This window comes from Cenococcum geophilum (assembly GCF_001692895.1).
Source record: "Cenococcum geophilum 1.58 unplaced genomic scaffold K441scaffold_32, whole genome shotgun sequence".
Classification (NCBI taxonomy): Eukaryota; Fungi; Ascomycota; class Dothideomycetes; order Gloniales; family Gloniaceae; genus Cenococcum; species Cenococcum geophilum.
In genome coordinates this window covers 1,635,452-1,648,921 of record NW_027137590.1, presented here as the reverse complement: position 1 = coordinate 1,648,921, position 13,470 = coordinate 1,635,452, and the positions used below count along the sequence as shown (strand labels likewise).

At 34.5% G+C, this 13,470-nt stretch overlaps 2 protein-coding genes across 2 annotated transcripts; both read left to right on the top strand.

Moving 5' to 3' along the window:
• Nucleotides 1-11,259: 11,259 nt before the first annotated feature.
• Nucleotides 11,260-11,424, top strand: K441DRAFT_570787 (uncharacterized protein; the record flags this gene model as incomplete). Its single annotated transcript, XM_067643943.1, has 1 exon — nt 11,260-11,424. A coding segment is annotated over one exon (165 nt), but the record flags the coding sequence as incomplete, so codon positions are not given.
• A 388-nt stretch (nt 11,425-11,812) lies between these two features.
• K441DRAFT_688416 (uncharacterized protein) lies at nt 11,813-13,123 on the top strand (the record flags this gene model as incomplete). Its single annotated transcript, XM_067652186.1, has 5 exons — nt 11,813-11,840; nt 12,370-12,504; nt 12,632-12,660; nt 12,781-12,853; nt 12,906-13,123. The coding sequence occupies 5 exons, from the start codon at nt 11,813-11,815 to the stop codon at nt 13,121-13,123; spliced, it is 483 nt and encodes a 160-aa protein (XP_067502022.1).
• Nucleotides 13,124-13,470: the final 347 nt, after the last annotated feature.

Sequence of the window (13,470 nt, the reverse complement as noted above, 5' to 3'; positions counted from 1 at the left end):
GTAATTTATCTGAGTTTATTTGCATATGGGGTCTATAGGTAGGAGAGCATTACTATCACGGCTATTGGGAGGTAGGAGATAAGTTATATAGGCGTCTCTATTACTAATAAAGAAAGGCGAGGTGCGGAGAACTTAATATTAGTGTTAGCAAGGCTAATGCTTCTAGCGTATAGTATAGTTTATTATTTCCTTAAGGGAAACCGGGAGATTCTTCTAGGACGCTATAATCATCTAAAATTAATATCTGCTCTACCTAAGTATAAGCAAAATACTAGCGTAAGAGATAGAGAAGATAGATTAAAGGAGAAACTCGGAGATAGAATATTTTTGCGTTTTGTTTCTAGTATAAAGGTAGAAGAATATAATTTTATATTCTCAAATGCTATAAAACGATATTTTTAGTAGCGATTTGTTCTAGTTTTTTATTAAAGATATCCGGTATTACTAATCTTAGAAACATAAAATGGGAAACGGGAAATAGGAAATAGGAAGTAAGAAATAGGAAGTGAGAAACGGGAAGAAATTATAAATGAGAAATATGAAACTTAAATCGTAAAATAGGAAATTAAAAAGACTAAATAGAAATATTAAAATAATTTTTTAATTTTAAGTTTTAACTTTAACGGTCTATTAGGGACGGCATGTAGTTAAAAGGTATAATTGTTGGCTGCTAGGGATTGTAATACACATTATACTAACCATAACCTTAATCTTTCTTACAAAAACTTATAAAGGCTATACTACGCCTTAAAAAAACTCTATAAGACTCTAAAAGCTCTTATCCTAGTAAGTAACTCTATAATAAAGTTAGCGATATAAGCTAATATAGTAGATATGGGTAAGAAAAGTTCTAGTGGTATAAGCGGTACGGCCGTCGCGGGGATTACTATAATCACTACTATTATTTTAATAGCACTGGTCCTGTTTCTAATTATGCGCCGTTAATAAAAGTATAGGCTTTAGGATATAGTTTGAGATGCGGTTAGGGACGTAGGGCTTAGAGAAGAACAGGGGAGGGTAAATAGGGTAACTAGATTACCTTAACGCATATTATTTTCTAAAGAAGAGCGCTTTTAGGTATTCTAGTCCTAAGCCTGTAGCTATAAAATTAAATTAATATTTTTTGATGTTATAGTTTAGGATATCTTGGATATAACCAATGGCAAATATCGTGCAAAACCGTTTGTGTAGTTACTGTGGTATGCCTAACTTGCAAGTCTGTATACGTGCTTATGTATATAATAGGTGTCGTTTCTTAGGAAAGTAAGGATAAAGCGTTCCTCCTTCTTTATTACTACTAAAAAAGAAAGAAATAGAAAAGATTATAATTAATAAACCCTAATTAAGCTATCCTAATTACGAAGTCCTAAGCTAATAAGAATCCCTAGCTTAGCCGTGCCATTGCTTTCCATAGCTAGCGCTTTATCGCCTCATTAATGCTAAACTTGCCTTTACTAACCCCCGCCCTTTATCTTTCCGCTAAGTAAGAATCACTAGAAATAGACCCCTAAGCTAAAAAGGCGGCAGTGCCTAAAATAAGAATATATAGATACTTGGATACTGTTTAGCGCCTAATGGGCCCTTGTTTCTAATCGCTGCTTAAGAGGTACTATAGTATTACGTTAAACGTATAGCCGCTTATAGTCACACTCTTTGCTATATATCTAATAGCGACTATACGGAGAGTTCCTGTTGCATTTCGTCTTCGTAACCCAGCAATTAGAATACGGTAATTAATGCTTAACTTTAGGACCTTCTAGAGTAGGTTTAGTATAAATTAAAGTTTCTCCGTTATAAGTAGTTTTAGTAGCCGTTAGTAGAGTGAGCTAGTTTGACTAAAATTGCTCTCCTATATCTTAGAACTGTGTGCCTAATAGAGTCTAATTTTAGGTAACCTACTCAGCCTTTATAAAGCTTAAAGTAGTATTATCGCAACAATTGTTGGAAGTCATTAAGGTGTATTGCTATGTAGATAATTGAGACTTCGGATACGTTGTAAGAAAGTGCCTATAATTTATCTCTGTCTCTGGAATAACTATTAATATCTTTTTATCGGACTGGTATGGATATTATAAATAAAAGGTCTTTATCTGGTCCTTAGAGACGCTATTAATTGCTAGTAAGGCCTAGAGTTGCTCGTTCTCTTATTATATAGTACTTTGCATTTTCTAGGAGGCTTTTATATTCTAAGCCATAATATTAACCTGCTTTTGCAGCTTAGCGCAGTTTTAGCACTCTCTTACCTACTACAGTATTATGGTGAAAGCTCTACTATATAGGTTGTTCCTAGCGGCTAAAGGTAAGAGTCTTAGTAATAAGTCGGATAAGTAAGTAATAGTAGAAATGGAGGAGTAAAGATACTAATAAGCCTAGAGAAAGGGATATTAAACCTTAAATATAAGAAGACGCTACTTGCTGTAATACGTTTCATACTTATATACTAGGTTCCCGCTGTGCCATAGGTAGTAAAGGTCGGTAAAGGTTAAGGCCTAATTTAGGGTCGCTAAACGGGGCCGCTATAAGATGTGCGGCCACTAGGGGATATAAACTCACCATAAATATATATAGAGATGCGAAAACAGCATATAATGGCTTACTTTGGCGGTGAATTCCAAGCATTAGAGGTGGCCGTAGTTAGTATTAATGTAAATCTTTCGCTATGCTATTTACGGACTTAAGAATAGTTCTATCGTAGGGATCCCTGCTTAGGTTACGTTTTTGGGGCTTTAGCGACGAAAATGTTTTAATACTTAGAGCGATTCCTTCTGTTGGCTATAGAGGTAGCTTTACTGCTAAGGCGTTAGACTTTGAACGACTATAGACACCGAAGGTCGAACTAGGGTTATTTCCTTATATATATTAGGGCTCTTAGAGCCACCTTAAATAAAAGAGATCACTTATTCAATTCTGTGTCTCTACCTATTAGCTAGCTTATATCATTTGTTATAATACCCACCTAGCTAAAACCTTCCATTATTAACTAAAAGTATCCTTTAACCTCGCTGGAGATAGTACTAGGAACACTAATTATGCTAATACTTGTAAGACCTAACAGAAGGACTTTGTACGTTTTGACATTTATACTATCCCGCTATTAGTAGTGCTATAAAACTATAAGTAGGTACGCTTATATAGGTCTAACTTATTACATCCCGTATTATATTCCGTTTTATTCCCCCCTTGTAAGTTATATAGGCTTTATATTTGCAATTTAGACATTTTTCTTTTATCTCTATATATGGACCATCTCCGCAATTACACTGGCTCCGCAATTAGGATGAGCTTAGTAATTGGAATGGCTGAACTTATACAATACCATTCTCTATTCCCTGTGTTTGAATAATACCCATATATAGTATGGCCGTATAGATAACAATCATTTATAGGTTAATCTGCGCTTTTACACTAATACTATCTTCTTTATTAGGAAAGACTATGTCTGGTATAAAATTTCTTATATAGGACCAAGTTTGTACAGGTGCTAATTAAGCTGGTATTGATTGTGCTGGTATTAATTGTGCTGGTGCTAATTATGCTAGTACTAATTGTGCTAGCGCCGGTTGTACTGGCGCTGGTTATGCCGACGCTATTTCTGTAGATATATTACGGATGCGATTGCTCTAATACGGATTTAACCTATCTCCGTATTTATACTAATCTATTAATTATTGCGGCGTGAGAATATAGTGGGCAGACTTATATTATAGCATGTTTTATTTATCTTGTATATAGCTAAGATAGCTTAGGTATAAAGAATAATAGTAAGTAGTGCGGGGCACAAAGATTAATAGTAAGGAGTGCGGCCGAAGTTATATTCTATCTTAGCTAAGATCCTAGGCGCAGCTACTAGTTTAACAACGCCTTATATAACGCCTTATATAATATCCTAGCTTAGCCCTAAAGCTTCTTATATAAACAATATAAAGCGCCTTATGTATTTGAATTAAAATTCTAGAATTAATTAAGAATCCTTAATATGATTACGCTCGCCGTCTTATACTATAATGGAATAGGGAACACTAAAAATGCTTATAGTTTATTAGACGGACAAGTCACTTATAAGAACTCTGTCTTATTATAAAAGGCTCTAGAGCCTCACTATATATACTAGATAGGTGGCAAAAGGCTAACGACGATTTTTAACTATTACTTAATTGCTACTAGGTCGATATTGCCACTTAGTTAGTAATAGGTAATAAATAGGTAATAGAATTAGGTAGTAAGATATACGATGGTAAGAAACAGGGTAGTGAGTTATAAGGTAGTACCTTTGAGGTTAGTACTTAATAGGGTGGTGCCTTTGAGGTTAGTACCTAATAGTGACATCGGCGGTCAAAGCGGATCCTATTTCGTTCCTCTTAGATTCTAAATAGGTCGGCATATTGCGCAATTTAAATGTTAACAATAGTGACAGTTCTCCCTCTTTACGTAATAGTCACATTTACACTATACTTACTATTAGACTATACAATACCATCATAAAGGGTACCTATATACATTCCTATGCCCGTTCCTCTACGCATTTCCATTCCTATTCCTCTACGAATTCCTATAACTGTTCCTCTACTCCACTATCTAATTCGTCTTTGGTAGATTTACAACTTACATTATCTATTACTTCCTTAGCGGATTCAGAACTAAGATTAGGCTTTTCTTTAAAGTTTTCTTTAATGCTTAAGTTGCGTAAAGGTTTTGTTAGGCTTTCCTTTAATTTAGTTATATATATAGGATCTTTCCCCCGCCCGATAAGTATGTCTTTAATATAGCTAAGTTGCGTTAAGACCTTCTCTATGCTAAAAAATTCTTTACTGGACACGAAAAGCTAAAAGCCTGGAATTTATATAGTAGGTAAGGCAGGAAACAGAAGTCTTGGTATATACTATGAGTTTAACGCGCCCGTACTACCAGCCTACTAACGTGGAATTGTTACTATCTATAAGGTGTATATGCTAGCTTTCCATTTCGTTTAGCTCCTATCCCCGCCTCCATCCGTTACTTTTTACCGCTAGTCCACATTATATGGTATAGCCCACGTCGACTAAGTAACTTGGTATAGCTTCCCCTTTCTATTATCTCTCCTTTTTCTAAGACAATAATATCGTTAGCGTGCTTAATTGTGTTAAGACGATAAGTAATAATTAAAGTTGTTCGGTATTCTACTTGACTTTTAAGTGATTCACAAATTGGTACCTTTGTTAGATTATCTATAGCAGATAAGGCTTTATTAAGAAGCAGAATCTTTAGATTTTTAAAAATAGCCCTTGCGATAGTAATGCGTTAACGCTTACTACCCGATAGTTTAATACCTTCTTCCCCAACATTGGTATCATATTGGGTTTTGAGACCTATTATCCGGTTATATATATAAGCGGCTTTATAGGCTTTCTTAATCTTATTAGCCTTAGCGTTAAGCCCATACGCAATAATTTCCTTAATTAACTTATTTGGTAAGTTAAGGCTTTAGGGGATAATTGTAATATTATCTCGTAGGCTACTTAACGTGATATTACGGGTATTCTAGCTATTAATTTTAATGTCCCCTTTATTAGGGTTAATAAACCGTTATAAGAGCTTAAAGACTGTAGACTTGCCGCTTCCGCTTCGTTTAATAAGCGCAACAGTCTTCCCGCCCTTAACTGTAAAACTAATCTTATTTACTGCCGGCCGGTTACTATCCGCGTAGGAAAATAAGATATTGGTGAATTTAACACGCCTAGCGGTAACCTTAAGGCTTATTGCTCCTTTTTTATTAATAACAGATGGCCTGGCTTAAAGAAGTTTGGAAAAGCGCTTTTCTAAACTAAGGCAATCCATAAGAATATTATATAATCTTATGTTAAAGTTCACAAATTTAAATATACTTGGCTAGGATTAAATTAGAATAAATAAGCTACCTAGAGGTATAAGACCCTTCGTAATATAAAGAGCTAAGAGCCACACTATAATTACTAGGCTAATTGTTTTCGTTATATGCGCTACTAAATTAGCAAATAAGCGTAGCTAAGACATTCGCCGCATTAGTATAATAAAATCCGATAACACAGAGGAAAGTTAGCGGTTCTCGTAATCTTGACAGTTAGCTAAAATTACCAGCTCCTAATGTTTTATTGCTTTGTATTTAATCCGGCTTTCCCTATATTATATTATAGTATAATCTTAACGTATCTAAAAAAGCTTAGGATTCTTAGCAAGTTCGGCCTAGATTTGCAAGACAACTATAGCTATTACGATAAGTCTAATATATCCATTAATAAAGTGCGATAGATAGACTATAATGGTAATAATATTAATTATAGAAGGCATTGTATTAAATAATAGGTAATCTATAAAATTAATAAACCGTTCTCCTAGGTTTATAACCTCTATAACTTCTATAGAGCTTTTATCGTTATGGAAGTCTATTAATAGTTTTATAATATGTTTAAGGGCTCCCTCTTTAATATTGCGCTTTAAAGACGTTATAACCTACGCTTTTACTAGTGGCATAGGTAGTGTTATAAGAAAGTAAAGTAGCGACCCTATATAGAACCAAAGTTCTTAAACGGGTAAGGGACCTTTAGAAACTGGTTAGTAAATACTATTAAAAAACGGCACAAATATACACACTAAAAGGCTTAAGAGCAGTTAGAAGTGCACCTACTAATATTAATAGTAAAATCACCAGTGGCCTATTTAAGACTTATATAATACCTACTATGCAAATCAAAAACCATATTTCTGGGCCCTTTGGCCGTAGGTAAGGTATAATTACCAAGAGATCCTCTATACAATCCCCCTAGCTTTTAGTGTTACTAACTTAAGCCTATTCTATAAGTAGCGGCTTAGCCTTAGCGAGCTAAGGTATTCTATATGGGATAGAGAGCCTAGTTAATAGAAATATCTATAGAACTAGTATTATGAGACGCAAAACTCTATAGACATTAATTGTTAATTAATTAACAGCGAGGAGGATTAATTGGGTGGCTTTAAGGGTATAGGAGGTTAGGAAAAAATAAAAATAATAATTCCTTTTCCGAGGTAACCAAACTATTTTAAGATATAAAAGTATCCAAATGCTACTCTATATAAGTATTAGAACTTCTAGGAAGGTCTAAATATCCGATTAATATAGAGCTATATTCTATATAGAGTAGGTTTGTACACATATATATATGGTAATTTACTAGAATATAGCGTGGAGAATACCTTCTATAACCTAGCAGTACCATTAAAATCTGCCAGTAGTTGTAAAATTTAAACTCTTATATAGCTGGCTATAACTCCTGCTACTATCTATAATATATAAGCGGGCTGCTTCTTCTATGTAATTGATAATGACTGCGACCTTAAAGACTGGACGGTGTAGAAAAGGAAGGAAACGGTTAGAAGGAAGAGATAAATATAATTAAATGTCTTAAATTGTTCTATGGTTTGGAATAAGATATAGGGATATAGAAGATTTTATCTATATAATATTTTGGTGGAAGGAGGTAATAATGTTCTAATGGATAAAATCGAGTAAGAGGTCTTAGAATGACTATTTATACGGTAAATAAGGATCGGACTATACTGAATGCGGCCTATACCTTTAGTCGGCACTATAATAATATAGGCGCTTTAGCTAGAAGCTTTCTGGATTGAACTTATATACATATGGCTTAATCCTGCAAGTAGGTAAACTATTGAGGGTTAGTATTAGGACAAATAAGGCACTAGTAACGTGACTCTATAATCTAAATTAAAAGTAAATTCTTACCGCTAACTACCTAAATGGATAATTCTTAGTCTTAGAATGTAATCTAGTGCCTAATAGAAGGTAGAGGATAAGTTAGCACTAGAATAAAATATCTCGATCTTCTGCTTAGGGATAGGCGTAAACAATGTTACTGTGCCTAGACCGCTACCGTAGAAGCCAAAATAGCGCTAATAGCTGGCTGATGGTTAGTAGGTCATCTAATTAAAGAATATATCCACATCTACTCTTAAAAAACTGACATATAATGCTATATTATTTAGTTTTCTTTTAGCTAATGCCGTTGGGAACGATAACAGTTAAAAATAAAATTTAAGTGAGCGTTGGGCGGCTTATAAGGAAGGTAGGTCCTTAGGTTCTATAAAGTAGCAAAGGAGTATATTAGGGCTAGGAAAAATATAATCCTATGCCATCTTCTTCCGTATCGCATGCACTGCTTTAATGGCTCCGAGAAGCCCCTGATCTAGTCTATTTAGTATATATTCCGCGCCCTAGAGAATTACAAACTCTTCCTATATATAGTTTTCGAAATAGTAGCTGGACTATATATACTCTGGTGTTACTATAAGACGCTTATATACTAAAGCTTGCACCTAGACATAGTAGCCTAATGCTTTAATTTGAGCAATTTCCTGTAATAGACATAACAGTTAGATAAGGTAAGGTTGAAACCGCTGTAGGTTATACCTTTCCAATAGGATTTGGAGCGGTGTGTGTAGGACTGGGAGGAGGTATAAAAGGTAGGTGATTTATTCCAGGAAATATAAATGTAGCTAGGCTGAGGGCGATAAGAGTAGGGGTAACAGTAAGGTAAATGAGGTAATAAAGTAGAAAGGAGCAATAGCAAAGTAGGGCGTAAGGCGTAACGATAAAAGTAAAGGATAAAAATATATATTCTCCAATGGCTTATTTAAATCCTCCCACTACTGTAGCTCTGAGGTTCCAGATATATAAGGCAATTAATAGATTAGCTATGGCTCTATTATAGCAAACTATCCTTTTAGTAACGGTGAGAATATTAGCTATTTCCTGTCTTTATCTTAAGAGAGATGCTAAGCGAAATCGGCTGGCGCTATTCTATTTTCATAACTGCTAGGCAGTTATAAAAGTAGAATAGCGCCAGCTGCTGTGAGCGGGACCTTTTTAAACTTAAGTCTTAGTCTCCTAAAAATCTACACTCACTGCCTATCCCCTAGAGATAACAGTAAATAATAACTTTGTAATTGTTTCAAGAAGCTATCTTAATAGTTTATTACGGCACTGTTACGTTTGTCCTAGCTTTAGTAAATAATGGCAAAAGTTATAACCTATTATAATTTCCTGCGTAAATCCATTTAATGAACCCACTTTAAAGAGGAGAAAGACACTTTATAAGCCGTAGGCTTCCGAATTATTAGGGCTATCGCATTTAACAGAGCCGTCTTAACTCTAATAGCTATTAGAGGCGTCACAGCTACTAGGGCTAGTATAGCCACCAAAGCCAGTATAGCTACTAAAGCTAGCACAGCTACTAAAGCCATTACCTAAGAAAAGGGATAAGGCTAAAGATTCGTTTCTACGCAATCTTCCTAAGGTAAGCAAATGGCGCGACAGATAGGTTAAGATTGTGCGCACTGTAGAGAAATACAAAGAGGTTATCTAATCTCTTGCTAACCGTAGCGGAGTTAACGTTAAGGAAGAATCTAGTTAGGAAATTTTAGGATTAGAGGATAAATTTGTTATTATAGGAGTAAAGCTTGCTCTGCTTATGGACTCTTCCCTTAAAAATAAGGAACTTTAGAAATCGTTTTTCTACTTTTAAGTTCTTTTCCTTCTCTTATATTATGGAGTTCTTAAGAAAAGGGGGGTACTATATAGCACTATTGACCGGATAACGTAATATGTTACTAATTTTTAAAAGATAGATTGTAGGAAACTACGCAGCTAAGCCTTTAGGGTAAACGGTATTATCTATAAACTTATTAATAGAGGCTGGACCATTTTTTGGGCTATGGAGCTTTTTTTTATTAATATGTATTTCTAAGTTCCTTTTATTGTGGTATAAGCCTAACTTTTACTTAGATGCGCTGTCCCCTACTTATATTTTAAGTATTAATAATAAAGGTCTCTAGAATATTCTTAATAAGCTTACTAAGGACGAGTATGTAAAGTATGACTTCAGCGATTGTTTTAGGCCTAAATATACTATCCCAGGCCTTATTGCGCATATAGTCCATATAGTCTATATAGCTAATACGCTCTTATATTTACTCTATCCCTTAGTGGAAAGCGGGGCTAATAGTTACTAGGATTAATGAAATATATATTGCTCTTGGATACGATCCTGCTATTATTTCCAAATCAATTAAATATATATATAAAGTTGGCCCTGCTACAGAGGACTCTAATGTGTCTATATCTTTCGTCTATATTATAGGCCTAGGCTTCTTTTGAAATGAACAGCCGTCTTTGCCTTTAGGTAAGGGGAATACTAATTAATTAAAGTTATAAATAATATCATAAATAGGCGTATCCTTAACCCGGTTGAATACTTTAAGGGTACTATACGGCAAGACCAACCTTAGACGGGATTGCGTAGATATGAGTTGGCCAGAAGTAGCAACCTATACTATACTAGAAACACCTATTATACCGTTGTTCTATGCCATAGGTAGCTATATCCTAAAAGTCTTACTTAATTGTGTAATATGTCCCTAATGATAAATTAATAAGCATAGTGAGATATATAAAGTAAAGCTATATAATATAGGCCTTAGTTAAGACCTAATTAACCTTTTAGACGTAACTACTCTGAGATAGAGTATCGGAAGCCTTATTTCGCTTTCTATAATTAGTGTATAAGAATCGGTTTATATCTACTAATAAGAATTAGCTTGTATTTTGTTTGAGCAGTCTAAGGGTTATTAGATTTACTAAGCTTTTACGCTTTATTATTACGTCTTTCTACGTAGTCTAATAATAGATCCCTTGTAAGTTGGTAATAAATTTTTTATTCCTGCTTATTAGATCATTTATACCTTCTAAGGTTTAATTTTATAGGAAGGGAATTATTAGGCGTCCTTTGTTATCTTTTACGCCTATATAATAAAACTGGCTTAAAGCCTCTTTCTTATAACAATACCGTGGAAACTTTGCTATCGGCCTCTATATTTAAAGGTCTAAGCGGTAGAGAAAATCTCCTTATAATGGCAGCTAACTCATAGCCAGATCTAGTAGAGGCCTATTTGTAAGTGGAAATAGTATATTAGTAGAGTATTGTGCTCCGCTTAAAAGGGTATATATTAGACTTATAGTACGTTATATAAGAGTTCCTAAGCCGCTAAGGTTTGGACCTAAATTAGGAATTATATTATTTTTTTAGCTTTCTGCACCTATTATAAGCCTCTAATTAGGTTTATAATTTTAATTTCTATAGGGCATATAAGGAAATAAGTAAATAGCATCCTTTAGGTAACAATCTCTTAGACAGTAAGTTGCATCTCTTAGACGGTAAGTTATATCTTCTTTGTAATTAATTATATTTTAACGGCAGAATATTTAGAGGAGAGGGTCGATTTACCGACGCTAAGGATTGCTTTAAAGGCTGCCTTACTATAACTATGCTCCCTAAGTTTAAGCGAATCCTTATTATATCCTACCTTTCTAATCTCTACTATAAACTAGACTACACGCAGCAAAACAACCTCTATTAGTCGACAGCGTACCTAGATAAGGGAAGAGAGATGGTGTAACGGGAAGTTGACTGTATAAGAGCCCGTAGCCGGCGTTCGAAAGGCTTCTGACGTTTACTTCTCTCCCTTATTAAGATTAAAATTAGATAAGATTTCCCTAATAAAGCCGAACGTTTAATTAAGGAGCTTTTAGGCGTTTATAGTAGGATTGCTAAACCGGATATTAATAATAGACTCGGGCATGTGCGAGCACTAATTGTATGGGCGCGTATCTCCCAGTTATGCGAAGCAGAAGAACGTTAGGTTGCTGCCTTAGCTTAAAATAAAACCTACAACCCTATTAAGGAGGAGGTTTTTACCTGCGGTGTAATCTACCTTTTTATTTCCTTTGTACGTTTTTAATTTAGGGATGTTAATGGGAGTAAAAACACTTTTAAGTAGGCGATAGACGTTATCTACAGGAAAAAGCCGCAGTTTTTAATACCCGGTATTAGCATATACTTATTTAATTCTGTTACGCTAAAGCTATAGTTAAGGGCAGGGTGGACACTACTAAAGATAGCTTAGTAACTTTAATAGCATTTAAAGAGCCAATATTTTATATAATGTAAAAAATATTCTATATGCGTTTAGTGCCAAGAGAATTTTATTACTACTAAGAATAGGTAAGTAAGGTAAATAGCCCCACTTACTTTAAATAATAATTAACCCCTTCTAACTCTAAGTTTTGGCTAAGCTCTCCTTATTGACTTAGTTTAATAGACCCTTTTAATTTAATATAAAGTAAGTAAGTAAATCGCTTAAAGGTTTGCATAGAAATACCTAACAATAATCCGTAGCTCTTCTTATATAGTACGTCTACGTCTAAACTTTCTTATTAAAGGGTAGTCGCGTTTGGAGTAGAACTAACTATATAATATATTAATAAGTCACCTGGCTTAAGCGCTTAAAAGAACCTAAAGATAGCAAAGCAGATCTTTAAAAGGTTTAATAGAGGCGAACTTACGGACAATATATTGGCAGAAGCATTACAGCTATTTAATGAGAACTATGGAGTTTGGGGTAAGGATGCCGCGAAATCAGGCCCCTTCGCAAAACCAGGTAAGTTAGGTTAAGTTATTCTGCTCCTATTTACTAACGGTAAGAATAGGAAATTATATAAGACTTAGTAAGGACTGGCTTTAAGCATAGTATCTACCCAATGGTACCGCCTGCTCTTATGTTAAAGTTACTATTGAAGACCGCCTCACCGGTAACGTATTTGCCTGTTAATAGACTTAAAATGCTATAACTGTGTATTGGATCACCCAGCTGGTTGTCTATTGCGATTTCTAGGAGCGTAGAATTGCAGTTAGCCTATTAAATCAACTTAGATAGGATAATGATAATATTTATGGCCTTATGAGTTCCTATCCTGCCGCCTGCCTGGCAGCTGTAAAGGTATTTAGAAGTAAGGGTATACTCTGTTAACGTATTATAAATTAGTACTAAGTTTGTTATAGGTGGTATTAATAATATAAACCTTAACTTTATTTATAAATACGCGGAAGCTGCTATAAATGTATTACTAATTAGCTATGTTAAAGATGCTAAGCTTTACGGTAGTATCTTTGATTTTAAGAATACCAGCGGAGTTGTTTTATTGGTTTATACTAGCTTTTTTATAGATTATATTAAACCACTTAAAGCCCTTATATGGGTGCGAGAAGGGCTGGACTAGCCTCTTAGAGAATTGCTTAATAGTTATAAGTTCCTCCTTATTTTGGAAGCTAGACGCCATAATAGAGCGAGATTTTGGTCTGCTTTACGGCCCCGGACTAACTCCTAGACCCAGCCTTAGTAAAAGCTTATTAAGACGGTTTTGTGGTATATGGTTTTCTTTTGCAGAACGCTTATAAGGCGGATCTTAAGTATGTGTATTCCACTGGGAAACTATATAGTATAGTATCCTTCTAAGGCTAGGCTAGGCTGGTGACAGTATAGACATTCGGTTTAATTTTCACTATAAAGAGCTTTATAGAGGAGAAATATTAACGTATAGATATTATATAGATATTAATTCCAAAA